The sequence below is a fragment of the Aspergillus piperis genome, assembly GCF_003184755.1.
Source record: "Aspergillus piperis CBS 112811 unplaced genomic scaffold BO85scaffold_23, whole genome shotgun sequence".
NCBI classification, from domain to species: domain Eukaryota; kingdom Fungi; phylum Ascomycota; class Eurotiomycetes; order Eurotiales; family Aspergillaceae; genus Aspergillus; species Aspergillus piperis.
Window position 1 is genome coordinate 364,793 of NW_020291613.1, and position 25,782 is coordinate 390,574.

Here is a 25,782-nt window from a genome sequence, read left to right on the forward strand (position 1 = left end):
GCGCGATCCCGAATACGAGCTTTAAAACAGTGATACCCCAAGTATGTGCCGTCAGATTAACGAGCGGTTTCGACGTCTTTAGCTACCCTAATACGTACAATAGTGAGACTTTCCTGAGACAAATCATTAGCACTTGCTCTGCCTAGTAGTCTCAGGGTTGTTCGGCAGTGGGGAGGAGATCTAGACCGTTCAGACGACTCTGGATGAATGTGACAACGACCGCACGTGACTGGATGAATCATGCCCCAAGTCGATGAGTAATGACCACCGATCCTTTCCCTTTGTGGATCACTGAGGGTCCCTGCAGTAGTAGCTCCGTGAGCTGGAGTCGTACATACTCGTGGCATCTTCCATCTTATCTCAATTACTTTTGCGTGCAGATTTCCAAAAGAGTAATAGTATCTGACATGGCTTAGACTTTGATAATTGAGTGGACGGATCGACTAAGGAGGGGGCTCTGCCACCTAAGTACTTTTTAAGCTTCCGCCCACATCCTGCTTACTCTACGAGTAAATTTCCGCCCAATGGTATACGGGAAGAGTGAAGATACCATTTACCTACACGATAGTGCTAGGAAAACTGCCGATTGTCTTTCCGCTGTGCGAAAATGGACAACACACTGTGAGATCTAACGAGCCCAATCAAGGTCTGCCAGGGCATGTCCAGGTCTGTCCCTGCCTCAGGCAGAGACGATCCGAAAGCGGCGCCGGGAAAAGTAACTCCGGACGAATCGCGGCGCGTCACGCGCAAGTCTATAGAGTTGGGTTACATCAATGACCCGTTCACCTTTGCCTTCATCCCACTCTCCTTCTATTCATTGATCTCGGCAAAGCAGTGTTTATGCATCGTCAAAACATCCTTTTTCGATAGAATCTTCTCGTTTCCACCATCAGTGGGCGGTGTTTCCCGCTGGTTTCCCTATACCTAAGCGAGAGAATCGTCGGAGCCGACGACACGGCCGTATGTGAAGCTATTCGGCCGATGTCTGTACGGCGAGCTGGGATATCCGAACCATGGAACACGCCACGGTCGTACCCGGAATTCGGCAGGGCCGGTCATGCAGAGCCTTGCGATGATCCCCTTATCCGGGGTCGGGGCCATCAGCCGGCGGGGTCGCCCATCGCTACGGTGCACTAAGAAAATCGTGCACATCAAGCCCCGTGGCCTAGACCTGCATGCGAACTGCTTGGCCGGCTCTCGTCAGCTCTAGCACCCTCTTTGCAAGCATCTGTTGCAAAACCGGTGGCGCCCGGATGATAAAACCTTAAAGCCTCTGACTAACTCTGCCGTGGCTAGAGTTCTGGGAATATATCTGGTGCTTGTTCTTTCCGTTAATTGTACCATCTCCTGGCCCTGAACAAATCTCCGCGGCCATTTGCAATGTCCTAGGCGATCATCCAAACGCTGTGGGTTCGGCAGCTCTTAGTCCCCTGCAGCTGCCCCGGATGACTGCGGAACTTCTCAGGTACGATTTCTCGCTAACCATCCATCCTATCTGCATTTGCTGCCGTGTCTTATAGAAGCACTGCTCACTGATCAATTATGGCAACAGGTTTTACAGCTCCCAGGCTCCGGATCAAGCCAACGGGCTGCTGCACAAAGTGTTCCCAGGCTCGATCGTCAATGGACATAACCACTCCACGATGGCTACCCCAGCCTCAGATCCCGCGTTGGTGGCTCTTGCACAGTTAGGGACCTACCGCCTAGGGTGTACTATCGCCTTTGTTTCGCTGGTCGATAACTCAGAGACGTATATTATCGCCGAAGCCACGCCGTCGGGCTCACGGTGCGGGAACAAAACATCCGTGAACGGTAATACGATAGGTATGAGCACTCTAGGTCTGGGAAAGAATGCAATTCAAGGCACCCGTTCTTCGAACATCATCAGTGATGGCCTCAGTACCATCATTCGTGATGTTAGTATGGAAGCAAATCTGGCGTCTCATCCTTTCGTGGAACGATTTCGGCCCAGGCTATACGCGGAGGTTCCATTGACAGCATCATGTGGAGAAGTAATTGGAACATATTGTGTTGTGAACAATAAGCCTTGCCATCATTTTGGTGCAGGTGAATTGGCCGAACTGCAGGATGTTGCCAACGCTGTTGCGAGTCACCTTGAGAATGTTGGGGCAATACGGCGTTATCGCCAAAACGACCGATTGCTAGGTGGGCTCATGAAGTTCGTCAAAGGCCAATCACCAACTGAGAACGACGGTTGGAAGAGCCGGAGGAAAAGCACGGCGGCGGGCAGTCTTGTATCGCCCCGTTCATCGGAAGTGCCAAATTCGCCTCGTTCATCTGACGTCCCAGAGATCGACCGCCTCTCCGTGTCAACAACCGATAATCGCGATGTCTCACCCTCTTCCACGCGACATCCGCCACCACAACCTCCAGAATCCCCTTTCTTCCAGATACCAGCCTTTGGAACCAATAATTCAGTACCAAATGGGATACATCAGCGACATGTGAGGAAAAGCTCTGATGAAACGAGCAACCTCGTCATGGTCCCAGAAAGCACTCCCATTTCCGACAAAGCTTCCATACTCTTTTCTCGTGCAAGTGGGCTATTGCAGGAATGTATGGATTTAGATGGGGTTCTCTTTGTGGACGCGTCACGCAGCAACACTCGGGGGTAAGTGTTATGATACGTCTATCAAAAGCTATTTAATGTCGCTAACGGTGACACAGTGAATCGACCGCCAGTGTCGGAGAGTGGGACAAGGAAAGTGACTCCGGGTTTTCTCTCCGCTCACCTAGTGTATCGTCCTATGGTGGCTGGTCTGAAAAGCAGTGTGAACCTCTTGGGGTAGCCTCGTCTGAGCGTGCCCTGGGAAACACCGCCAGCATGTTTAGAATTCCTTTGACAGAAGGCCTGCTACATGACATGTTCACTGCCTTTCCGCAAGGCGAAATAATTCACCCACATCTGGCTTCCGGCTGGCCAGCCTTGAGTTCGTTGCATCAGCGCAGGCAAAGTATACAAAGCAACCAGGGTGAGATCCCTCTGCGGCACTCTATCACCACCCGATTGGCACACAATTATCCGGAGGCCAAGTCTATGATCTTTCTTCCGTTGTGGAACTGGAACAAATCTCGCTGGCTTGCAGGAACACTTGTTTGGACCTGCGATGACCAGAGGCAGCTCGGCAAGGATGATCTGCACTTTCTCAGGTCCTTCGGGGATACAATTGTTTCTGGGTTCTGCCAGATAGAATGGACGGCTACAGAGAAGTCAAAGTCAGACTTGCTGGCATCGGTTAGTCATGAGCTTCGCTCCCCGTTGCATGGCATGCTTGCCAGCACAGAGCTTCTGCAAACTACGTCTTTGGACACCGCCCAACAAGACATGGTCGCCATGGTAGAAACATGCGGTCTCACGCTATTGGACACGATGAATCACCTGTAAGCTCGCCTCCTTCCGTTATATGATGTTTACTAATTCTTGGCAGGCTCGAATTCACGAAAATCAATAACCTGACCCATCTGCGCAAAAGAGGCGGTTTAAATGGTGAAGGGATGGATAATCTGTTGACCGAATTTGACTTGGACGAAATTGTGGAAGACGTGACTGATGCCTTATACGCAGGCCACCGGTCTCTCATTAAGGCTGCGAAGGTGGCCAGTCGCTACCTACCAGGTGGATCTGCCTTAGGTAACAGGCCTGCTGGTGCACCGCAATCGCAAACCGATGATCTGTCGGTGATCGTTCGGATTGAAGACTTGGGCTCATGGCACCTGCAGTCACTCTCTGGTGCATGGAGGCGGATCATTATGAACATCCTGGGGAACGCATTCAAATTCACGAGAACTGGCTTCATTGAAGTCTCCCTGGCGAAGAAGGTGGAAAGGTCCGGCTACACAAAGAAGACTCTAGCCCACCTGTCAATAAAGGATACTGGCTGTGGGATCTCGCCAGACTTTCTGGAACACCACCTCTTCAAACCATTTGCGCAGGAGAGCATTTTGACAGAGGGTGTTGGATTGGGTCTGAGTGTAGTGAAACAGCTGGTGACATACCTGGGCGGCGAAGTGGAGGTAAAGAGTGATGTAGGGGTTGGTACGCAAATGGACGTGTACATTCCCGTGGAGTTTGTGGAAGACACCTCCGCAATGGATTGTGGTGCCCCGGGAACGCGGACAATGACCCGGGTGTCTTTGGTGGGCCTCAACGCATACGCAGACCTCAAAGAAGCACCAAGTGGTCTTTTGAGCACAGAAGCGAAGCGTAAGCTGTCGCTAAGAGGTGCACTCAGCAATGTGTTACTGAGCCAGCCTGGGTGGATGGTATCTTTCGCCGATCACCTAGACAAGGCATCCGGAGATATTGCCGTCATCGAGGAATCTACGTTAAAAGCCCTCTCGGAAAGGGGGTTCATCGACATGAAATTCAAGGCTGTTGTGGTCATTGGCGAACAGGGCGTCACACTCCCCGGAGAATTCGCCATCAAAGGGCCTGATGTGTTCTATGTTCCCCAGCCGTAAGTCTGCCGGATGATTTCTGAAGCTGTTTGCTAAAGTTGCACAGGATAGCACCTCGCAAGATTTTGCAAGCTTTACAGCGGATTACAGACTCGAACCAAGGGCTTTCATATGCGGAAAGCCCCATTTTAGGCCCCCTTTCCGGTGTCCCGGTCCGAGGCCGGAGCTTGTCTGATGCGTTTGCTATGGCGAAGGGCACGGAATCGCCACCCGTGGTTCGAGAAAATGTGTCTGAATTTGCCCCATCGCCTCCGCGAGAATCTATCAGCAAGAACCTCCACGTCTTGATTGTGGATGACAATGATATCAACCTTAAGGTATGCACAATCCATTAGCTGTCTACGATAAACACTAACATGCCCAGATCCTCGCTACCTTCCTACGAAAGATCGGCTGCAGTTATGAAACAGCATCCAACGGCCTAGCTGCATTAGAAAAGTACAAAAGCTCTACAAAGCCTTTTGACTATATCCTCATGGGTTCGTACATTACCCTTCCACTGCTCGGCATGACTTACTGATCGTGCAGATATCTCAATGCCAATTATGGACGGAATCGTCTCCTCGAGTAAGATCCGCGAATACGAAGAACAACATTCGCTCCCACGAGCGGCCATCATGGCGGTTACCGGTGTAGCCTCGAGCGAGATGCAACAGCAGGCCTTTGCAGCAGGCATTGACGACTACTTGGTGAAACCTCTCTCACTTCACGACCTGAAACGAATAATGAATATTGCATGATTTTACACATAGATTTGGACGGGTGGCGCGATACGGCGTTAACGGTTGACAGCTACCATACATTCGTTTGGCGTTAATCTCCTGGGTGTTTACTGGGAATCAAATATTTACGTGACACGGCAAGTACAGGGTGGATAAGTATAGACTCGGATAAGAGTCAGGTATCTCAAAAGTGTTCTCATATGTGGAACAGAGTATTTAAATAGATAATTAAATCAGATCAAAAATAATACATGTCTTCAAAATAACTGCCCAATAACCTAGGTTTCCAAAGTCATCTCTCTTCAAGATAAACCACCGCCTCCTATAGTAGCATACCCTATGCCAGGAACCCGCATAAGCAATGGCTCTGTTCGACATGGGCGTATTAGTCAAAAACCATTTGAAGTTCACGTCTAGAAGGACCAGTGACTAGACAGATCAGGGAGGGCTCCAAAAATCCGAAGTGCCGCCGAACCGCTCACTGCCGCTTGACTTTGTGCTTGCTAGAGGTTTTTTCCGGTTGCAGCAGACTTTGCTTCAATTATAAGGACGGGAAATCGAAGTCCAACGGGGTGTTCACATGCGGGATGATTGCGGCTTCATATTAACTTGCCCTTCGTCAGCAATAAATTGATCGAAATACCCTGTCATCTCTGACTGATAGGTTTTGGACTTTCGCCACTAGTTCGAACGATCCTCTGCTGCCGTTCCTGCTAGTTTGTCTTGAAGATCGGCTACATCATTAATAGCGTCGTCGAGGTTGGTTTCTCAACGATATCTTGGGTGGGTAGAATCAATTTCGATACGGGTTGATTGAAGACGTCTCGCTTGTTCGGGGTGACAGGTGGAGGATTGTGTACTTCGGGTTTCAGATCTTCACGCCAGTCTTAAGTCATTAGCATGGATTAGCTATTACAACATCAGTTAATAGCTTACCATGATTGCTTGCAACTATGAGCCCTTCAGATATTAACCGATCGATAGCTGAACGTAGCGGTACCAGCCAAACCAATTCGACATATGGGGCCAGTACTAGTGCCTTCGAGGAGGCCCAGAGATCTTTAGCCACAATAGTAACATCCTCCGTGTTCGCCCAGGGGTGAAAAACATTGGTATCGACGTAGTGCTTGACGTCTTAAGCACCCCAGGCTTCTGAAACATATGCCGCTATGTAGATCTGTAAGTGCATCTAATACCTCAGTTACCTTATCTGGATTGAAACCGAGGTTATGATACTCGGGAGACTTCGAATGAGTGCTCTCTCCAACAGGTCCATGTTTCCGTTTATCCCTCCGACAGGTCGTTGGGCTCTACTTCTGTTGCCAGCCATCTTGCAGATTCCTCTTAATTGGTTCTATTTGTAGGAATGCTTAGGGTATTCATGTGATGAGCTAACCAATCTTATGTCCAAGTACATGGAAGTGGTCTGTGTATCTCTCAACAGGTAGTACTACCTGTAAAGAGTAATACTTGCCTTCCGTATCCAACAGCAGCCATGTCGTGCTCCTAAAGCAGATTTGTATCCATGCTTTGATGATTTGACCTTAAGGTTCGCACGCATCGACACACAAGATAAAAGTGTGATATCCCAAGCGTCTGCCAGACCATCGGACCACTCGACCTCTTGGAAATAAAACCATATAACTTATTATCTCAAAAATCTGGCTAATTCCGTTGTTGGCTGGATTGTATCATCGAGATTATTATTTTTCGCATGTACGACAGTTCATATCTGTCAGCCGTGTGACAACCGAGAAGAACGGGACTACATCATGCTCTTGTCGAACGGTATCTACCCAACTCGAATGTATCCCTAGGTATCAGTTACTATCACTTCCGTGCTCATAAAGGCTGGTAATCTCCTTCTCGACCACCCTCGTATGGCACTCCTACCACGAACCAGGGTTCGGTGTGACAGCCGAGTTGAGCTTGATAATAACGGTGGTTGACGAATATAATTATGTCTGATCACTGTAGGGGGATTCTCAACTTAGTGAGATAGTGTTGAGTAGAAGACAGCCGTGGCATTTTGTGAGGAGGGTATCTGATATTTGTCGAGAACTTGAGTTCCCGCAGATGCTTCAAGACAAAAGGGAGCCGGGGGTTAGGAAATTCACAAGGATAGTGGAGTGAGAGAATGGATAGGATCCTGCATATACAGACTATATGAGTAAATGACAAAGAGTATGGACAAGCCAGGAAGACTAATTCTTTCGCCCGAAATTTGATCTTGTATTGCCGTCCTCAAAGTCCGCCTGGAAGATTCAGGCGGCCTCTTCATCTTCATTTCTTGGTTGCAATTGCCGGCGCTGCTCTGGGTGTTAGTGCGCTGAAAATATAGAATTAGCATGTATCGTGTCAAGTTCAGAAAATGGAGGGTGGTGATAGGTGAAAGACATTGGATAAGATTAGATAATGTAGTAACTAGCAAGGAACAAGCAACATCCAATTGAACCAGCGATCAATGTAATCGACATATTCCTGGTCGACGGGGGCAGGCGCAGCACGAGCTCTGGCAGTAGCATACTCTGCCTGAAGGCAATCATGGAGATCAAGACCAGGAAAAGCCAATGATCAAAGTATGCGAGATGGTATAATGAGTCCTGCCTAAAGACCTTTATCACGCATTATGCATTCCATTGGTTTTATAATGGCGTGGGGCTCTGCTCGGTTTGTCCTCTGTCAATGAATTCTGTTCGAGCGATAAGGGGTGACGAGGATAACCGGCTCTTTGCACTGGAGCAATACGGGCGGGGGATTGCAGTTCTTCGTCGCCGGCTTGCATCTGGGTTCGGGGATCCCCAACTCCGGGTGGCGGTGCTGGTGTTTTGTGTGATCTTTGTAGTTATGGATTTCTTGCAAGATGAATATGGGAATGCGTTGGGCTATCTGAGAACTGGGATGTACATCCTTATGAATGAGAATGGCCCGAAGGCGAGGGAAGCAATATTCAGTTATCTTATCACCTCCAATCCCATCTGGCATATCTCAGACAGCAAGGCCATATACTTCTTCTCCTGGAAAGTAGATCATTTTGAAGTGTGTGATTCAGGCACTCCTTTTGATGATGATAGAACAAGGTACTGTATGTCCCATTCAAGCTTGCCAGAGCATATGTCCTGGCTCAGTTATATGAGCTTCGCCAATCTGGGCAATAATACATAGCAGAGCCGTCGCATGCCAAACAGATGAAGACGGCATTTTAAGTCTCGAATGGATTGATCGAGTAAACACGAGGTATGTTGTAGCCCTTCGAGTATTGGTGATTACAAAGGAAATCGTCATTAGTGTTTGCGTTGAATCCTAACCCTGAAGCGAGATGCTCACATCGCATCACTGTTGTCAGAGAGCAATCGTTCCGGAAATATGGAAACATAGCACGTTCAATACAGTTGCCTAAAAATGGAGGCAGATGGCTTCTGCGAGCAGACAGAATTAGAGCAAGCGGTGTAGGTCCCAAATGATACTTTACGTGTGAGAAGACAAACAGATCCCAACGCGCTTTGTATGTTGGAATGTTAGAACCAGCGATGCCATGACACCTTCTGTGGTCTTTAAGTCGAATGTTGAAGTTAAGTTTGCAAAACAGTCAGCTTGCTCTGGCAATGCTTCAGAGAAGGTATTTTCTTCGCTATGTTGAGACAGTGCTGGCAATAATCATCAAATCTTATTTAGAGGTAAGGTCCATTTCGATATGGAGGGTTTCTCTGTAAAGACAGTCGTTTCCTTAAAACGTGATTGAGCATGGAGTCCTGATTGGAAGAACACATAGGCACTGTCTTTGTCTCGGTATGTCGCCTCTATATGCATGGTAACGTGTTTGCATGCAAACATCCATCTTGGGCTCTTCTGGTGCCGTGGTTAAGTCATCTCGCGCACAGCTGTACGGCTTGCATAGTTATTTGCTTTCGTACTCGGTCCATTGGTTGATCATGTCCTTTTAGAGCTCAAGATACATGGTCAGTAATGAGAGAACGCACTTCTTCATCACCTTCTTCTGCTTTGCGTATATAGTCTGGGCTGTCACTGCGGGTTGATATATAGTCGATCTCCGGTAAAATTAAGAATGATCCCGACAGTGCGTATCACTTCCTGCACCCCTGTTTTCGGGGAAATTGAACCTGACCGTGATACTAAGACACTTGTACTTATCATTCGGCTGCAAGGGCAAACACCGTCTCGTCCACCCTTGGGACGTGCCTTCATGGTGTTTCGTGGCCCCAGTCTGGTCACCAAGATGATAAACGCACTAACGGTAACGAAGAGATGAAGCTTATGGAACGTAGAAAGGATTGATTCGAATGGTTCAATTGGAGTAGTAAACATTCAACTGCAAGCTTGTCTGGTTTATAGGTTGTTATATTCACCATGTAATATTGTTCAGAAACGGGTCTGTTGTTGCTCTTCCAGCCTTCCTCGTCGATAAAGGACACTGACCCGCAAGCTTTCTTGGACTGAAAAGGACGGGCATTGAATGAGAGCGATGAGCCTCTCCAGTGGTAGACAATTCTGTATTGCCTTTTCTCAATTAGAGCATTTTCTAATAGCGACATGGCCATCTGGCGTCCTCCACGCAAATGACTCATACCCGCGACCGATGAAGAGAAAATGTGCCTCTGGCACATTTCCTTTTTGCAAGATTGTTGCTTTTAAAAGCGTCATGTATATATAGAAACGATTGCTTTGACAGGATCATTGCAGCCCACTCCCTGTCCATTCATATCTCTATCCCCATCATCTAATGCGCAACACTTGGTCAAAGCTAGATATTAATATATAAAGACCCTTCATTTCAGTTGGTCCGCAACTTTGCCCGTGATCTAAACATATCTGTCATTCTGTTTCAAAACGTTCAACAAGTTATAGTGCGGGTGTTGGGAAATAGATTGGAGGTTTTCCATTGACACAGACTGTCCGCTCCGAAGCTTACCGGTCAAACCATGAGGCAGGCAACATGATCAATAGAGGAAGCACTTTCGGCTGTATATCGCAACCTCTCCAGCTGAATGTGAACAACGTATATCATATTCAGAGATAGCGTAAGCTGATATTGTTAAAGTAGTTGGAACTTGGCTGTCAAAAATACTAACCCCAGCCTCATAGTAGAAGCTTAACACCGTTAATTGGATAGATTTCCGCGTATCTGCCGCTTGCATATGTCTTACAAATATAACAAAGCGAGCGTTTCGCACCGGATACCATGACATACTCAGACTTAATGTTGATCGTAGTTTGTACTACAGCGATGAACGTTTCATTTCAAGCGCCCTAAAATGCGGACATTAGCAACTAAGTGTGAGCCGAATAGAGAATACTTACTGTACTAATTACCAAACCCAGACCGGGTTTTGCAATTGGCGCATGCTCCAATCAATTAATAAGACGCATTGTGTCTCTGCATTTTTCTGGGCCCACGAATTCGTGAGACTTCAAGCGATCTTAGGTATTTCTCGTCAGACGATTTTGACAATACGATGATCACTTTATCTGTCATGCTGGTAGTTATATATCCCAACAGCACTATATTGCCAAGCAGAATAGGGCAAAGGCTCCAATGGCATTTCAAAAATTCCATGCGCTTCTGTAGCCACTTGTTCAAACTCGGCTTTGTACGCATTATAGTCCTCCTCTGCGACACGGAGTTTCTGAATATTAGCAACAACCACGAAGCCCGTTGGGCTCTTTGATTGCATCCTTTGGTAGTCGGTCGGTTCTTCATAAAATGCAGACATGCTTGTGTCATCCATTTCAGTGCTTAGCATCTTAATGGAACGTCGATGTGTCTGGGACATTTATCTCACGAAGAATTCCGTATGCAATCATCGCGGGATATGGTATCTGTCGGGGATGTAGAGGAAGCATGAGAAGAAAGCCTTCTTCTTGTAATTCTGTTTTCCCTTCTCTGGCTCTGATGCTGACTTTGCCACGAATGTTGTGGTGACTGTTGGGCTTGAGTTTATAGGAGGGAACCTTGATGCATCCACAAGCGTTACAGTTTCCTCTTTGTAAGGGAAGTGGTATATGTGTGTAATATAGGTAATGTAGATATGGTGACCTAGTACTATCTTTCTGGCATTGAGAAAGCAGGTAAATACTGTATATGGAAGAATCTATATAGAGCGCTGAAAGCCTGGGGAGTGTAGTAGAAGAAGAACTGGGCGTAAGGAGGGAGGGCAGGATTTTATATTCTGTCTTTCGGAGGCAGTGCATACGAGTGAGTAAATTTCGATTATGAATGAAGATATGGAATAAAGTTGACGAGGTAAATATCTGATTAATTAACTAGCTATCGACATGGTGAAAATCATTATCGTCAATTTGACATCAATGGCAAATATTGAATTAAAAGAATAATATCACAAGCAGACTTCCCTTACCCCTATTAATTTATTTCTTCTTTCCAGTCAAGCCCAGGGAATCCGTCAAGGAAGTTAATCCCAGACTGCCAAGCAATTTATCCAGTCCCAGTCCGCCCAGCAATCCATTCACAAGGGGGCCCAGACCAAGACCTTGCAACAACCGGCCGACCAGTCCGAGGACACCGTTCAATAGCAGGCCAACAGCAGTGATAATCTGACCGAGGGGTTCGCTGAGCAGTGCCCACAGAGGGTTGAGCTTCTTCTTGGCATGAGGCATGCCTGCAATCCTCTTCTTGCCGTTATCAATGGTCTTGACAACCAGATCGGTGAGCTCCTTGAGCTGCTCAGCCAAGGCGTATTCCTCTGAAGAAGCTTCGTGAGAAGCAGCACGGGCCTTGGCCGTGGCGGCAACATGACCATCCGGGTCGAGAGCGCGGATGGCACCATTGCATTCCTGCAAGATTTGGTTGCCCTCTTCAAGGAGCGGCTTCACATCCTTCACCAGCTGCTCCTCGTCAAGTTCGTCCTTGGGTGTGCGGTCTGCCTTCTCGATGTGCTATCGAAGGGTTAGTGGTGTCAGGGTGATTATGAGTAACCATACGTACCTCAGAGATCATCTTGCAGACAGGACGAATACGGTCCAGTGTCTGGGCAATAATACCGCTCATCTTCTTCGCCAACTGCTTGTCTTCCTCTATCTTCCGCTGAGCTTCCTGCTCCTCGGGGGAGATCTCCGGCTCCTGGGGTTCCTCCTCAGGCTCCTCGGGCTCGGGTTCGGGCTCGGGAATGTTCTCAATCAAAGTGCATTCCCCGATCTTGTTACCGTCATTGTCCACCACGTATCCGTTATCGTCGATCTCCTTGCCGATGAGAGATGGCAGGTTGCCAGAGGTCAGCTTGCCGATGAGATTACCATCAGCATCACGCACCTCACCCTCACGGTTGACCTTACGGCCCGACATCGGGTTAACATCACGCGGCTTCTCCTCGGGCTGCCAGCGCTCAGCTCGGCCGATAGTGTTACCGTTCTTGTCCAAGATGTCGCCATCCTCGTCAACCTGGCGGCCCTGGAGACGCTGCGCATCACCTTCAACAATGCGGCCAATGATCTGACCTGAAGCATCAGTGATCACGCCGTCCTTGCCGACCACGGGATTCTCAAATCCGTAGAAGGCGCCTTCGGGCTTCTGCTCCTCGGCTCCTGGGATGAGCTCAGCTGTGCCAATTACTTTGCCGTTGTCACCCCAGATCTGACCCTTGCCGTCAACCTTCCGTCCAGCAAGGCGCTTGTCACCAGAGGTAATCCGTCCGAAGACGTTACCCTGGGCATCCACAACGTTGCCAGCCTTGTTGACAGTCTTTCCTTCCAAGATCGACAGGTCTGGTGCCTCCTCCTCCGGCTCTTCTACTTCATACGGCTCTGCACGGCCCTTGACGTTGCCGTACTTGTCGATGATCTCTCCATCCTCATCAACGGCACGTCCACGCAAGGTCTTGATGTCGCCTTCAATGACCTTGCCGACGACATTGCCATCGTCATCTTCGACGAGGCCTTCCTTGTTTACAACAAGGTTTTCCAATCCGGCGAACGGGCCTTCGGCTGATTTCTCCCGCTCTTCCGGGGGAATAAGCTCAACACGTCCAATTGGCTTGGGTCCGTCCCAGATCTGGCCGTCATGGATCTCCTTGCCGGCAAGTTCCTTCACCTTGCCTTCCACGACACGGCCAATCGGGACGCCCTTTGGTCCAATCACGTAGCCGAGCTTGTTAGGAGCGAGACCTTCCAGACTGGAGAGGTCAGGGGCTTCCTCCGGCACGGGCTCGGGCTCATCTTCGGCCTCATAGTATTCAGCCTTGGCGATGACATTGCCGTTCTTGTCCAAGACGTCCCCATCTTCATCGACGGGACGTCCAAGAACCTTCTTAGCATCGCCTTCGCTGATCTTGCCAACGCGCTTGCCATTCTGGTCCTCCACCCAACCATCTTCAACAACATGGAGTCCCTCCAACCCGCCAAAGGGCGGTTCATCGGGATGCTCCTCGACGGGAAGGGTTTTGGCCTTTCCAATAACGTTGCCGCGGTTGTCCCAGAACTGTCCCTTGTCATCGAGCTGGGCCCCCAGTCTAGAGATCTTCTTCGCATCGCCCTCGATCAGTTCACCAACAGGCTTACCGGTTTCCCGATCGACAATCTTGCCCAGCTTGTTGCACTTGAGACCCTCAAGCGTAGAAAGTGGAGGCAGGTCATCCTCTGCTTCTTCAGCAGCCTCCTCGACATCTTCCTTGGCTTGACCGGCGGTTGAAGTGTCCCTTTGCTCCGCATCATCGACAGTCTCACGGCCTAGCTTGCTGGCAGGTCTCTGGGAGCTGGCGACGCTCTCAGCACCTTGGCGGGCTTGGGACGCAATATCGACACGGCCAATTAAATCACCGTCATCGTCCAGGACATTTCCTTCCTTGTCGGGGGCATATCCTGCCAAGTCCTCGGCATTGCCCTCGACCAGCTTTCCAATCGGCTTTCCTTGGTCGTCTTTGATAGCGCCAGACGCCGACACGGGACGATCAGCCAAGGCCGCAATATCGGTGATTGGTTTCGCTTCGGGAACTTCTTCAGCTGCTTCTTCAGCTTGGGATGCGATCTCTACCCGACCAATAAGGTCACCATCGTCATCGAGAATATTTCCTTCCTTGTCAGGAGCATAACCAGCCAAATCCTCGGGGTTGCCCTCAACAAGTTTGCCGATGGTGTTGCCATTAACATCCTTGATTTCCCCAGACTCTGAGACAGGGCGATCCACCAGCTCGGCAATATTGTTGATGGTTTTTGGTGCCTGATCGGTTGTTTCTTCGGCCTGCTCCTGAACGCTGCCAACGTCATTCTGGAAGGCCTCGGGAAGGACATCGGCAACTCCGACGAGATCCCCATCCTCGTCGAGGATCTCTCCGTTGTCACCAACAGTATATCCGGTCAGATATTCGGCCTGGCCTTCTGCAAGTCGGCCAATGGCATTGCCATCTTGGTCATGGATTAGACCATCCTCGCCGACCTGCAGACCCTTCAGAACAGACAAGTCAATCTGGCCGACACCTTGGTCTTCGACGCCATTTTGCACACTCTGCGCAGTGTCCTGGGCTTTGGCTCCAAGCTCAGAGGCGGGTCTTTCAATCTGGCTTGCCGATCCGGATGCCTGGGACTGGGCATCATCTGGGACCGGAGCAGGGGAAGCGCGCTGCTCCGACTGCAGCTGCCTGACCTTACCCTTGGGGGTGGGGGTAGAGGGGGCGCTTGGCTCTTCAGCCTGGGAGGCAGATTCCTGGGCCTGAAGCTTAGGAGGGGTCTTCTTCTGGGGGGTCTGCTGGCGGATCTTGGGTGGAGTGCCTCGCTTGGAGTCGGGGCTGAGGTTGAGCTTGGAGACTTTACTTGCGATAGGAGAGGCCATAGTTGATGTATTAGATGGGATGGGTTGGTTAGACGTAAAAGGATTAGAGAAAAATGCGCCGATCTTGATTGGATAGTTGTCTTAGTGTAGTAGAAGTAGCTGATTTGTCGTCGCGTTCGTCAGTCGTACAGCCTTTTGGAGTTCGTGATTCGTCAGATAGGAAAAAGTCAGAACTAAGTCGATAGCAATTGTAAGGTTTGATCGTGAGTACTATCGTCAGGTATGAAGATATGTGCAGGAATAAGTTATTGACTAGATGCTTACCATCAGTCCAACGCTTCAAGACCCTTTAAATGCATCTACTATGCAGCGAAGCCCACCTACGTCATTGCGCCTGGATCAAATCTGGGGTGTTATCATCCCCGTCACCGTCGAGCAGATACATGCAGGGCCTCCGTGGCGTAGGAAGCCTGTCACATCATCGCTGCAAGCAGCGCGATGGTGTGCAGGATCAGCCCATCAGATGCACGGAATTTAGAATCGAGCACAAAGACAAAGAATAGAGACAAAGTAGATGAAAGCTGCCCCACTGCCCCAGTTAGCGCGAAGGGCTGGATCATTCTTGCGTCAGAAGTGGATGGATCATCTCTGCTGCTTTCCTTCTCAAGGAGATTGACTGGGGCATTCTATTCTTGTTCGCTGCAAAGACACCTGATATCAGGTGCTTTAGTGCAGATTAGTCAGGAACCATACCTTCGAGCCCTGACAGCTCCATAATATTCACTACAGTGGTTTCCTCACTCTCATATCTCACTGTCGATATCCCAACTTTAGGATACATCTCCAGCATCTCCCGCTAAATCCGAGCATCATCACATCCCGTCAACAGTAACACAATGGTACAGAAAACAGGATATCAAGTCCGCGGCCGAAAGTTTGGCTCTCAACCACGGATCGCAGGGCATCGCATTGTCGACACGCGGCCGAGCATCGGATAACGTCATCCCGTACCACCTCCAGCACTTGAAGGCGCATTGACTCCCCAGTCAATAAAATGAGATCTGACATGTAACGGCTAGGATCAGATCCAATGAGCGGACAACGTGGCTCTGTCGCGATTCAGCAATGATGGCATTGTGGGCGGTTTATCCTCCGATTCGTGTCGCAGATGTGGGGAATGATCTCATCCGTGGACGGGTCAGCTTCAGGCCGGAGATTGACGCTGTGGCTTGGTCGAAGTTCGGCTTTATGATCGTTATCTTAATATTAGGTATTATTATTGCGCATAAAGTGAATAAAAGCAAATTACCGAAAACAGGAATTCGTCTCTTCTACACTCTCATCCTTATCGTGTGTTGGGAATACCTAGATTTCAGCAGCCATTTAGTACTAGCATGTCGGAGAATTAGCATCTCCCTCTAGCACTTGATCCGGCGCCACAAGCGACTATCTGACACTATTTCCGATCTTCTACACTTCAAACCTTCCACTCCACTGACCCGGAAATCCAAGTCCCGAAATATCATACCCTATATTTTGAATTTCGCATCATGTATTAAGATATCGTGAGAGATCTACCGGGATCGTATGTTGCGGTAAACGGTCTTTAGCTTTAGTCAATCCTGTGCGCGTTTGTCATTCAGACCTGCGTTAAACAATTGCGAATAAAGGCTAATAAAAAGGCATGGACAATGAAGTACTAATCACCATCTTTCGAGCACACTACAGGCCTCACTCCGGGTTATCAGCGCTCGTCTGCTCCAGAAATACGCTTTGATCTGTTATTAATGGGTTGTTTTTGCCTAGGTGAACCTGCACACAGTGGTGGCCTATCGGTGTACTCGAGTGCACCCGTGAGCCTCTCAATAACGCACGCCACTATTAGGTATTATTTAGGGCAGTAGAGATATTGCAGGTCATCTCTACTGATTAGAGTTCGTTGTCCGCGTGTCTGGTTGCAGAGAGTCGACCAGAAGCTGAAAGGCCGCGGCACCGTGGACATCAGTCATATGTGCATACGGATCCCTTCTCCAATGATGAGCATGCAGAAGAGAAGACCTCCTGCCCTAGTCAGGGATAATCCATTCTCGAGGCTATGTATCTTCGAATCATCTGAGTGTATAGTATGATGGGTTTGTCAAGTTATTAGCGTTGTTGATGTCCACGAGTTACTTTGAGGGAGACTAGATCTGAGATTTAGTTACCTTTTACCACAGGAGAGGATATGCGATACTCTTGCCTTTCCGTACATTCAAAATAGTATTTCCTGGGTAATCCCACAAAACGGAGACTCTATGTTCCACGCTTAGATGAAGTTTGTCCCCATCCCAATGCAGCCAGGAGTATACAATGGTACAAAATGTACAGATTACCAGTCCATCTCATTTTAAACAGTCCATCCCAAATAGACATTCAATGAAATAACGCTATAGATCAATCAATCACAAAAAGGTACAATCACAATAGCAAACTCTAAACTCTCCTGATCTATTCATTCAATGTATTCCATCCATCCAGCCACGGTGCGCGGACTGACGTAATAGTCGTTGATCGGGTGGCGTATGCGACGATGACTGGCCACGCTAGCGGGTGGGATATTAATCTATCTTTAATTTATTTTCCAGGGCATTATCCGGTCACTCCAAGATTTGGGGTTTTATGTCTATGTCCTGTTTGAGAAAGTGATCTACATGTATTATGATTCTGTTATATGTCCGGAATGATAGGGCTGTTCAGGGGAGATTTTTCTGGATACTGTGACGAGTAAATGGAATAAGGAAATAGTATATGACTTTCACTAGTTAAATGGGGCCCTCTAATTATTTATGAATGAAAAAGGCCCTGACTTGTCGGTTTTGGTGATGGTAGTGGGGCTTTGTTGATGTGGTTTTTGGTCATGTCGACTAGTGACTTTTCTCTATTTATAGTGCACTTGGATACAGTACCCCTTCCGTAATCAAGCATCCATATGATAGCTCATATACAATCTTAGTTATTCCAATTGGGATGTTGTAGTTGCACACAACGCCGGGAACACGGTCTTTTTGAACCCATTACACATTCGGTCGAAGGCTAGGTACGGTCGATGGCAGCTCAATAAGGTATAAAGTATAACAGGTGATAATTCTTCACATTGACATTGTAATGCATCGTTTTTACTTTGTTTCATATATCACATTTTGGTACAATCTGGGAGTGAGTGATACAGTGGCCCGTCTTCTGGCCATAACCGAGTCCGACACTATACATGCACATCCATCAACAACTCACCTAACAATCCATATTCAATGTATGCTAACTCCATACCGGGTTGAAGTTGGCAAACCACGGACAACAAGGGGTCTTTTATGCAGGAAGTAATACCTGGCCGGTAGACCCTTCACTACAACACTCATTTCGTGGCCCTGGACGAGTATCAACATGATCACACTGGATACAGCTGAGGGAGTCTTCAACTCACCGCTTATCTGCCTTCCTCAGCTCCTGCAGTATTCGATCATATTTCTCAAACTGACTTCCGGGGATTTTCTTGATGATCACCTCCTTATGCTTTCTTGTCCATCCCCTCCCACTTGGGCCCGGTCTCGTAGCACCATGCACCGCCCCTCCGATCATCGGATCAAGGAAACGACTGACTTCCCTATTGCCTGGGCTGACGAACAAAGGGTCATCTAGTTCACCATCAAGTTCGCACTCTTCCTCGCAGGCGAGAACCTCAAGGTCTGGGTCGGTGATAGTGGGATCGTACGAAGACCAGTGATGAGCTGCTTCGTCGTCGGTGCCCGACTTGGTATTCTCGTTATGCTCAGGCCGGAGTAGATGCCGGTCCAAATCGGACTCGAGATGTCTTTCTTTGTGGATAGTTTGGGAAGTCACAAGGCAGCGATGCTGGTAGGAAGATACCGATGGGTGGCACAGCTGACCAGCTCTTGTAGTTATAGGTATAAATGGATGGGATCTGGTGCTGAGGAGTTTCGTATTGCGCAACATGCTTAGCGCACCCTTAGTTATAGTAATATGTGCTGTGAATTGAATTTGGTTAATCTGATCTCGATCGGAGCGATAGTTCAGTTGATGCAGAAGTGGTGATGGGAATGGCGGGGGAAATGCAGGGGGGATGCCAGTTGGGGGAAACGCTTGGACCGTCCGCTTCTGACGTCAGGACTTGCCCTGCCAACAATGGCCTTTGTGAGGAGTACCATTGGTCAGACAGCTCGGATGTATACCTGGGACTCAGGTTCCATGTAACTCAATTCGTGTATTAACCTCGGAGGTAGGCTGGTTTGTCTAGCTTGCCTCTATTGGAATATACCCCTACAGATTATTCTCCCACGCGGATATATGAATCTGCGATCTGGTAGATCGAAGCAATTCTGACAAGAGTTATGGTCTCATTTGCTATGAGCATAGGTCTGGATGAGAGAAGAAAAAGAATGAAAATCAAACGATGAAACTGCGGCAATATCGGCTGCATTAGACGCTGGACGATATCTTAGTCTCAGGACATTGTGAGCACCACTACAGCCCAGTTCGAGGAGTGGTAATGAAGATTAGGGCATCTCGGATATTTAGGACTTGGGTATTTAGCTTGTTGAAAGGAATACGGAGCAGGACTGAATGCATACATAGACATTCATACCTCGAGCATACTAGTAAGTATCAACGCAATATTATATTGCGACATAAGACGATGCGATGGCGAAATGTCTTTGCGTGTGTCAGGTGATTAAGAATCATCTTTTATAGAAGCTCTCCTCCTTCTTTCTCATCGATGTGCCAGGATGTGGTCAGAAAAGCCTCTCCCACAGGCTCCCAAGTTCTGGTTATCCTACAGGCTTTCTGAGCTAGCAGTTGACATGATAAGCGACATGAATGATGACAACGGATAATTAGGTCGACATTTAGAGGTATGACACGATGTTGGACCAGATGTCTCGGAACTTCTCAACGTTGGGTTGCATCCTGTCTCCTGTCTTCTTACCCTGAGCGTGCCACGATTTTCGGTATGCCTGGCTTTCCACCAGCTGTCCAATCCTGCAAACATCATCGTGAGCTCCTTTGAATTATTATATTGTGAAAGATATTGTGCTAACAGGTGTTTAGACCTGGCTTGAGTCTGCGCTAGAAGAGTACCCCTCATTCTACCGATGCCTAGCTGCTCAACAACAGCAGAATGTCACCTGAACACTGCTCGGCAATTCCGTCGGCTGTTCCCCAAGCCCTGTCCATATATGCCGCGCTCTAAGCGTGGAGTTATACTAGGCTGCGGCCGGTAGCGAGCGAATGCCCTGCAGCAGCAGCACGATCAAGACCCGAGTCCCCACACGCCACCCCACAGCATTCCGGGGAGATGGGGCCCTAGTATCGCATCAGGAACGATTCCCCTCGGTTTTCAGTAGAACTCGGGCTCTCCGCATCTTATCTTCGCTTAAGCGACCCTGTCGACTTGTCGATCAAGCACGAACCCTCACAATTTCATCACTTGCTATTACGTTCCGGAACTTCTCCGCATTCGGATATCCCATCATCCAATCCCATAGACAGATGGCACCTCCACTGACTCACTTCGATTTCCCAATAGCTCATGGATATCTGCTATTTAACACATTCAGAAAGGGCATGTTCGGCGAGGTCCATCTCACCCACCGCAGAGGCCATTGCCGAGGATACGCTCGGACTTCTCAAGTCGGGCTCACAACATAGACTACTTTCTTTAGCTGGAAGGACGGCAATGTCCACTTTCCGAATCGTGATGCCACAGGGCTCTTCATCCTCTTACCCCGCTGGTGCCCATTGCTTCGTGATGGGATTGCCGATATAATGGCCGAAACTGCAGATTATGATATCACATACGGGGACGCTCAGCGAACTATAAATCATGCCAATTCCTCTGCCACAGCTCCTTGGATACTAAGCCTGCTTCAAGGAATCACAGAACACCCAAAATGCGCCAATTCAGCAGCTACAATGCTGCAAATCTCCTCACTTTCTTCCTCGGCGCAAGAGTCGCCGCAGAGTCCACCTGGCCCCAGCAGACCTTCCGCAGTACCTCTATCCAAGCGCCATATCTGAACGTCACCAAGAATGGCAAAACAGAACTAGGCAACCTCTTCTTCTCTCCATCCTCCTCGAGCATGGAATGGAGCTACCCAGCCATATACTCCGACGACGGTCAGCTTGTATGGCAAGGCCCCAATGCCAACACCTCCGCCTACCAGCCCCAAATGCTAGACGGCGAACCCGTCCTCGCCTACTGGCAGGGCGCCAACTACCTAGGCTATGGCTTTGGAGCAATCAGCATCCTTAACGCCTCCTACCAAGAGATTCACCGCATAACACTCCCCGGGACTGATGACCAACACTTCGTCACCACCGCCGACCCGGAAACCTTCCCCTCCTACATCGACATCCACGAGAGCCAGATCACCTCAGACGGCGCCATCCTCGTAACAGCCGTGAACGTCACCCAATGCGACCTCTCCCCCATCGGCGGCCCCAAAGACGGCTGGGTCCAAGACGGGCTCTTCTACGAAATCGACATCAAGACCAACAAAGTCCTCTTCCGCTGGAGCACAGTCGAGCACCTGTCCGAAATTCCCTTAACAAACACCGAACTCCCCTTCCTAGGATCCGGCACCAGCAAGTCCGATCCCTATGAATATCCGCACCTCAACTCGGTAGCCAAATACGGCGACTCCTACCTCCTCTCCTCCCGCTTCATGTGCAGCATCTTCCTCCTCGACAAACACGGCAACGTAACCTGGCACCTTCACGTACGTCCCTCCCCTCCCCCCATCACCACACCCACTAACAAACCACCACAGGGCCAAAAAGGCGCCTCCTTCACCCTCCTCCCCGGCAGCAGCTTCTGCTATCAACACGACCCACGCTTCATCAACTACTCCCCGAACGCGACATCCCTAACACTACACCTACACAACAACGAAAACGCCAACATCTTCACCTCCCCCACAACCATCACCACAGGCCTAACCCTCACCCTCGACATGCAAAACCATACCGCAACCGCCGTCCGCAAGCTCTGGAACCCCGACGCCCCCCTCTTCGCCGTAAGCCAGGGCGGCTTCCAGCCACTTCCGAACGGACACGTGCTGCTCCAGCACGGCGCGATGCCGGTGATTGAGGAATACGATGAGAACGGGGCGTTGATGATGAACGCGCGGTTTGGGTTCGATGAGTCGACGCAGTCGTATCGGGGGTATCGGTTCCGCGAGTGGGTTGGGAAGCCGACGACGAGGCCGGAGGCAGTGGCGTGTCGGGAAGGGGGTAGTGTGGTGGTTTACGTGAGTTGGAATGGGGCGACGGATGTGAGGGGGTGGAAGGTAAGGATGGGGAGTGAGTTGGGGGTTGTGGGGGATGTGAGGGAGAAGAATGGGTTTGAGACGAGGATTGTGCTGGATGGGGTGGTGGGGAGGGATGGGGAGAAGGTGGTTGTGCAGGCTGTTGGGGGGGTCGGGGATGGTGTGCAGTCCGGGGTTGTTAAGGTGGGTGAGGGGTGTTCATAGTATGATTACTTACTACTAGTCGGTTGTATATAGCTAGAGTAAGGTATATATCGTGAATGATTTATTTCATTATGCGAATTAATGCTTGGTGAGTAGGCTATAATGATATCAACGGTAGTCCTCGCATGCAAGGCTTTAAATATACAAAAGGATATTAAACGCTACGCTACGCTTCGTCTCATGTGCCTGCCACATAATCCATCTACAGCTTCGAACTAGGCGTAATGGCCTTCCTCCTCATCTGCCGTATGGAGACATCAACCTCCTCCGCCGCAGCGGGACTAGGACTTGCGTCCTCGAATAACTTGCGGCCCACAACGTCCGACATGTGCAGAACCCGCGACGAGACTGTTGCGCCGTCACGGCGGTTTTTCCTTTTAAATGTCAGTATACCAGACCAATGGACTCCATCAATAAGAAGGAAAAAAAATTATGAGTAAACTCACCCCTCACGTCTGGATTGTGCAATCAGCTCAGTAAAGTCCCAGAGACGGCCACGGGGAAGTAGCTTTCCCGTGGTTGGATCCCGCTCGGGCGTCCATTCGGGGGCTAGCTTCATCGTGGATATCTTTGATCCTTTGCTTTTGGCAACTTGGATGATGCCTTCTTCTGCAAAGCGTTGGTAGGAGTTTCGGAGTGTCTCCTTGTTGACGGCTTCGAAGTAGGAGAGGTCGCCTTGGTGGTAAAGTGTTTTGCCAAGCTATATTATGTGTTAGTATTTACTAGAAATCATTGGTGATGATTTGAATTACCAGTTGGGCGCTGTTTTGGGCCTTGTTCAAATCGATCCAGACATCTTCAGCGCCGTTGAGAGGGGGTGTCAGTCCGAGGAGAGAGACGGAGCCGAGCCAGGAGGCTTCAATGAATGGCCAGACTAGGAAGCAGTAGAAGTCGTAGTTCTCGCGGCCACATTGCCGTTCTGCGTCGCTGAGCTCCACGAATTGTGGCGCGCCGGCAGCGTCTCGGCTCACGGTGATTATGTTGTCTCTTTCGAGTCCACGCAGAGTATTTTCCATGTTTGTTGTCAGGCCCTCAGGTGGGAAGATGAATTCGCCACGGAAAAGCTGGTTTGGTTAGCAGGGGTTGCCCAGGGTATAATGATTTTGTGACTCACTTGAGACAGGAACGAGACCTGGTTTAGGAGGTCTTGGTAGGATATGCGCTGATAAGACGGCCCGCCGCCTTGCTTAATTCTCGTATACATTCCCGCAGACACCAGCGCCTCCGTGATGAACAAGTGGATGGTCATGTTGCGATAGAACGAAAGCTGGAAACGATCCACGGCGTAGTAAGTCGGTTCGACCAGTCCGCTCACCTCGCCCACAAGCTGCGGCCCCAAGACCTCTAGCGCACGGTCGACAACAACATCCGTTGGGTAACGATAGAAGTGAGCGACCCGTCCGCCCTTTGCTCGAACACGTTCACACAGCCATTCGACGCGCCGGACCATTTCACCTTTGCCGACGCCTCGACCGCGAAGCGTAAGAAGGACCGTGCCAACCAGAGCTGTAGGCATCATTACAGAAACATCGTTGATGTCAGACAAGACCCTGTAACCCAAAGATCTCAATACCCGACCTCTATCAGCATAGCTCAGCTGCGGGCCACCCTTTGCGACAATCTGTTCCGGCATTCGTGTCAATTGCTGGTTGATGAACTCTCTCAAACTCCATGGCTCGTGGAATCGAACATCAACCCGACCGAGCTGAAGAGAAAGGACAGAGGATGAAGATAAGAAATCAGCCAGGTTTTCCTTTCTCTTCGGTTGACCAAGCAGTTCGCTGATGTAGGACCTAAACGTATGGTTAGAATTCAGTAGTCATTTATCAGGAGAGCACATACTCAGTCTCAATCACTTTATCATACTGTGTGCTGACAGGGCATATGATGGTGTCCTCTACGCGACCGGAAAGAACACTGTCCAAGATAAAGCTAAGAATGCCAAACTTGGGTGAAAGAAGCTTTCCAGTCCTCGAACGACCACCTTCGATGAAACATTCAAAGTTGAAACCTTGCTGCAGCAAGGTATCAATATAAGCCTGTACAACGGTGTTATATAGCGGATCGTTTCCAAAGCTCCTCCGAATCCACATCGCGCCTAGGCAAGTCAGCAAGCGCGCTAAGTTCTGAGGCGTGTCAAACCATACCTGCATGCTGGAGAAAAGGGCCCAGCATCGGGATATTGAGATTCTCTCCCGCCACTACGACCGGAAGCCCAATTCCAAGGCGATAGCAGATAAGCTGGAGCGACACATAGTCGACATGCGATTTGTGACACGGCAAAAAGACAATGGATTGCTTCTTGGCAGCTGCCTCCTGCGCGAAAGATCTCAGCCGGAGGACTTCTTCGCTAGACACGTGTATTCCTGAGAATTTCGTTAACAGTGTGCCTTCAACACGTCGGATACCCTCCTACCTTGATGGTAAGCGCGCGTCAGGAGCTGCGTGCAGAGATAGTACGCCCCGCGGATGAACCTCTTGCTTTCCATCTTGCAGATCATATTATCTAGCATAGAATCTACCACCTCCTTCAGATTACTTTGTATCTCATTCCGACGGTGTATTCGTTTCTGCTCCAGGGGTCCTGGTGTCACATCCAACAATCCATCCTTCTCCTCCACTGTTAACCGTGCCTCCGCCAGCTCCTTCACCTTCCCTTGCAACAGGGGACTTGCAAGAATCCGGGACTTCATTCGATCCGTAAAACCGGAATAGAATATGGGTTGTCCGATCACATCATCGTAGGCGCGCCAACCTGTTCCTGACATGTACAAGCTCACTTCTCGTAGGAAATCGAAAGGGTTCTCGCGAAACCTCGCCATATGGCGGACGAGGTTGCGTTCGGTGATCTGTTCATCTTGAGGTTCCAGCCCTCCAGTAACTCCACTGGGATGAATGGTGACTTTGTTTCCCACGATCTCGAGATCCGGTGCGGAGTCGCCGACCGGGGACTTATCGGAAGGCATAGCGTCTCGGGCGGGGAGAGGGGAGGGAATGTTCACTTGAGAGCTCTGTGATTTTAATAAGCAGGCCGATAGATCTCAGCGGTCATAGACTGCTGGGATGGAGTCGAGCGACATCAAGAGAGAGGGAGAGCAAAAATAGGCATTGTCATGATCGACCAGCTCCTGGTTCCTGAGAAGGCAAGCGAGGGTCCCAACCAGGCGAAGATCCCCGGCTTCTTCCCCAGAAATGCCTCGGGACGATTCGTGCTGCCGCCGCTCACGTGAGACCCAACGGCCTTGCGCCCCGTGCAACCGTACGCTAGGCTGGATTGGGCAATGGCACTGGACGTCCAGGAACTTCAGTTCACCGA

At 49.6% G+C, this 25,782-nt stretch overlaps 5 protein-coding genes across 5 annotated transcripts; 2 read left to right on the forward strand and 3 right to left on the reverse strand.

The window, feature by feature from the left end:
- The first annotated feature begins 1,312 nt into the window (after nt 1-1,312).
- Nucleotides 1,313-5,441, forward strand: BO85DRAFT_481077 (uncharacterized protein). The gene is made up of 7 exons (XM_025663044.1): nt 1,313-1,465; nt 1,553-2,632; nt 2,689-3,402; nt 3,450-4,478; nt 4,526-4,796; nt 4,844-4,958; nt 5,008-5,441. Exons 1-7 carry the CDS (start codon nt 1,446-1,448, stop codon nt 5,217-5,219), a joined length of 3,441 nt encoding a protein of 1,146 aa, XP_025511499.1. The 5' UTR covers nt 1,313-1,445; the 3' UTR covers nt 5,220-5,441.
- A 6,016-nt stretch (nt 5,442-11,457) lies between these two features.
- Nucleotides 11,458-15,249, reverse strand: BO85DRAFT_405720 (LEA domain protein). Its single transcript, XM_025657309.1, has 2 exons — nt 12,166-15,249; nt 11,458-12,116 (listed from the first exon to the last, which is right to left on the reverse strand). Exons 1-2 carry the CDS (start codon nt 14,998-15,000, stop codon nt 11,589-11,591), a joined length of 3,363 nt encoding a protein of 1,120 aa, XP_025511500.1. The 5' UTR covers nt 15,001-15,249; the 3' UTR covers nt 11,458-11,588.
- Nucleotides 15,250-18,396: 3,147 nt separating this feature from the next.
- BO85DRAFT_462977 (uncharacterized protein) lies at nt 18,397-18,930 on the reverse strand (the record flags this gene model as incomplete). The annotated part of the gene is made up of 1 exon (XM_025661885.1): nt 18,397-18,930. One exon carries the CDS (start codon nt 18,928-18,930, stop codon nt 18,397-18,399), a length of 534 nt encoding a protein of 177 aa, XP_025511501.1.
- Nucleotides 18,931-20,885: 1,955 nt separating this feature from the next.
- Nucleotides 20,886-22,508, forward strand: BO85DRAFT_504436 (arylsulfotransferase family protein; the record flags this gene model as incomplete). The annotated part of the gene is made up of 3 exons (XM_025664301.1): nt 20,886-21,713; nt 21,765-22,445; nt 22,500-22,508. The coding sequence occupies 3 exons, from the start codon at nt 20,886-20,888 to the stop codon at nt 22,506-22,508; spliced, it is 1,518 nt and encodes a 505-aa protein (XP_025511502.1).
- A 7-nt stretch (nt 22,509-22,515) lies between these two features.
- On the reverse strand, nt 22,516-25,779 carry BO85DRAFT_471883 (lysophospholipid acyltransferase family protein). Its single transcript, XM_025662519.1, has 7 exons — nt 24,883-25,779; nt 24,614-24,832; nt 24,309-24,564; nt 23,581-24,259; nt 23,219-23,530; nt 22,913-23,166; nt 22,516-22,840 (listed from the first exon to the last, which is right to left on the reverse strand). The coding sequence occupies exons 1-7, from the start codon at nt 25,430-25,432 to the stop codon at nt 22,669-22,671; spliced, it is 2,442 nt and encodes an 813-aa protein (XP_025511503.1). The 5' UTR covers nt 25,433-25,779; the 3' UTR covers nt 22,516-22,668.
- Nucleotides 25,780-25,782: the final 3 nt, after the last annotated feature.

Coding starts and splice junctions, on each gene's coding strand:
- BO85DRAFT_471883 (XM_025662519.1), bottom strand. CDS start 25,432: ATGCCTTCCGATAAGTCCCCGGTCGGCGACTCCGCACCGGATCTCGAG. Junction 24,260..24,308: donor GATAAAGTGATTGAGACTGA/GTATGTGCTCTC, acceptor CCATACGTTTAG/GTCCTACATCAGCGAACTGC. Junction 23,531..23,580: donor AGGTCTCGTTCCTGTCTCAA/GTGAGTCACAAA, acceptor TAACCAAACCAG/CTTTTCCGTGGCGAATTCAT.
- BO85DRAFT_481077 (XM_025663044.1), top strand. CDS start 1,446: ATGACTGCGGAACTTCTCAG. Junction 1,466..1,552: donor ATGACTGCGGAACTTCTCAG/GTACGATTTCTC, acceptor TTATGGCAACAG/GTTTTACAGCTCCCAGGCTC. Junction 2,633..2,688: donor TCACGCAGCAACACTCGGGG/GTAAGTGTTATG, acceptor ACGGTGACACAG/TGAATCGACCGCCAGTGTCG.
- BO85DRAFT_405720 (XM_025657309.1), bottom strand. CDS start 15,000: ATGGCCTCTCCTATCGCAAGTAAAGTCTCCAAGCTCAACCTCAGCCCC. Junction 12,117..12,165: donor TCTGCAAGATGATCTCTGAG/GTACGTATGGTT, acceptor ACCCTTCGATAG/CACATCGAGAAGGCAGACCG.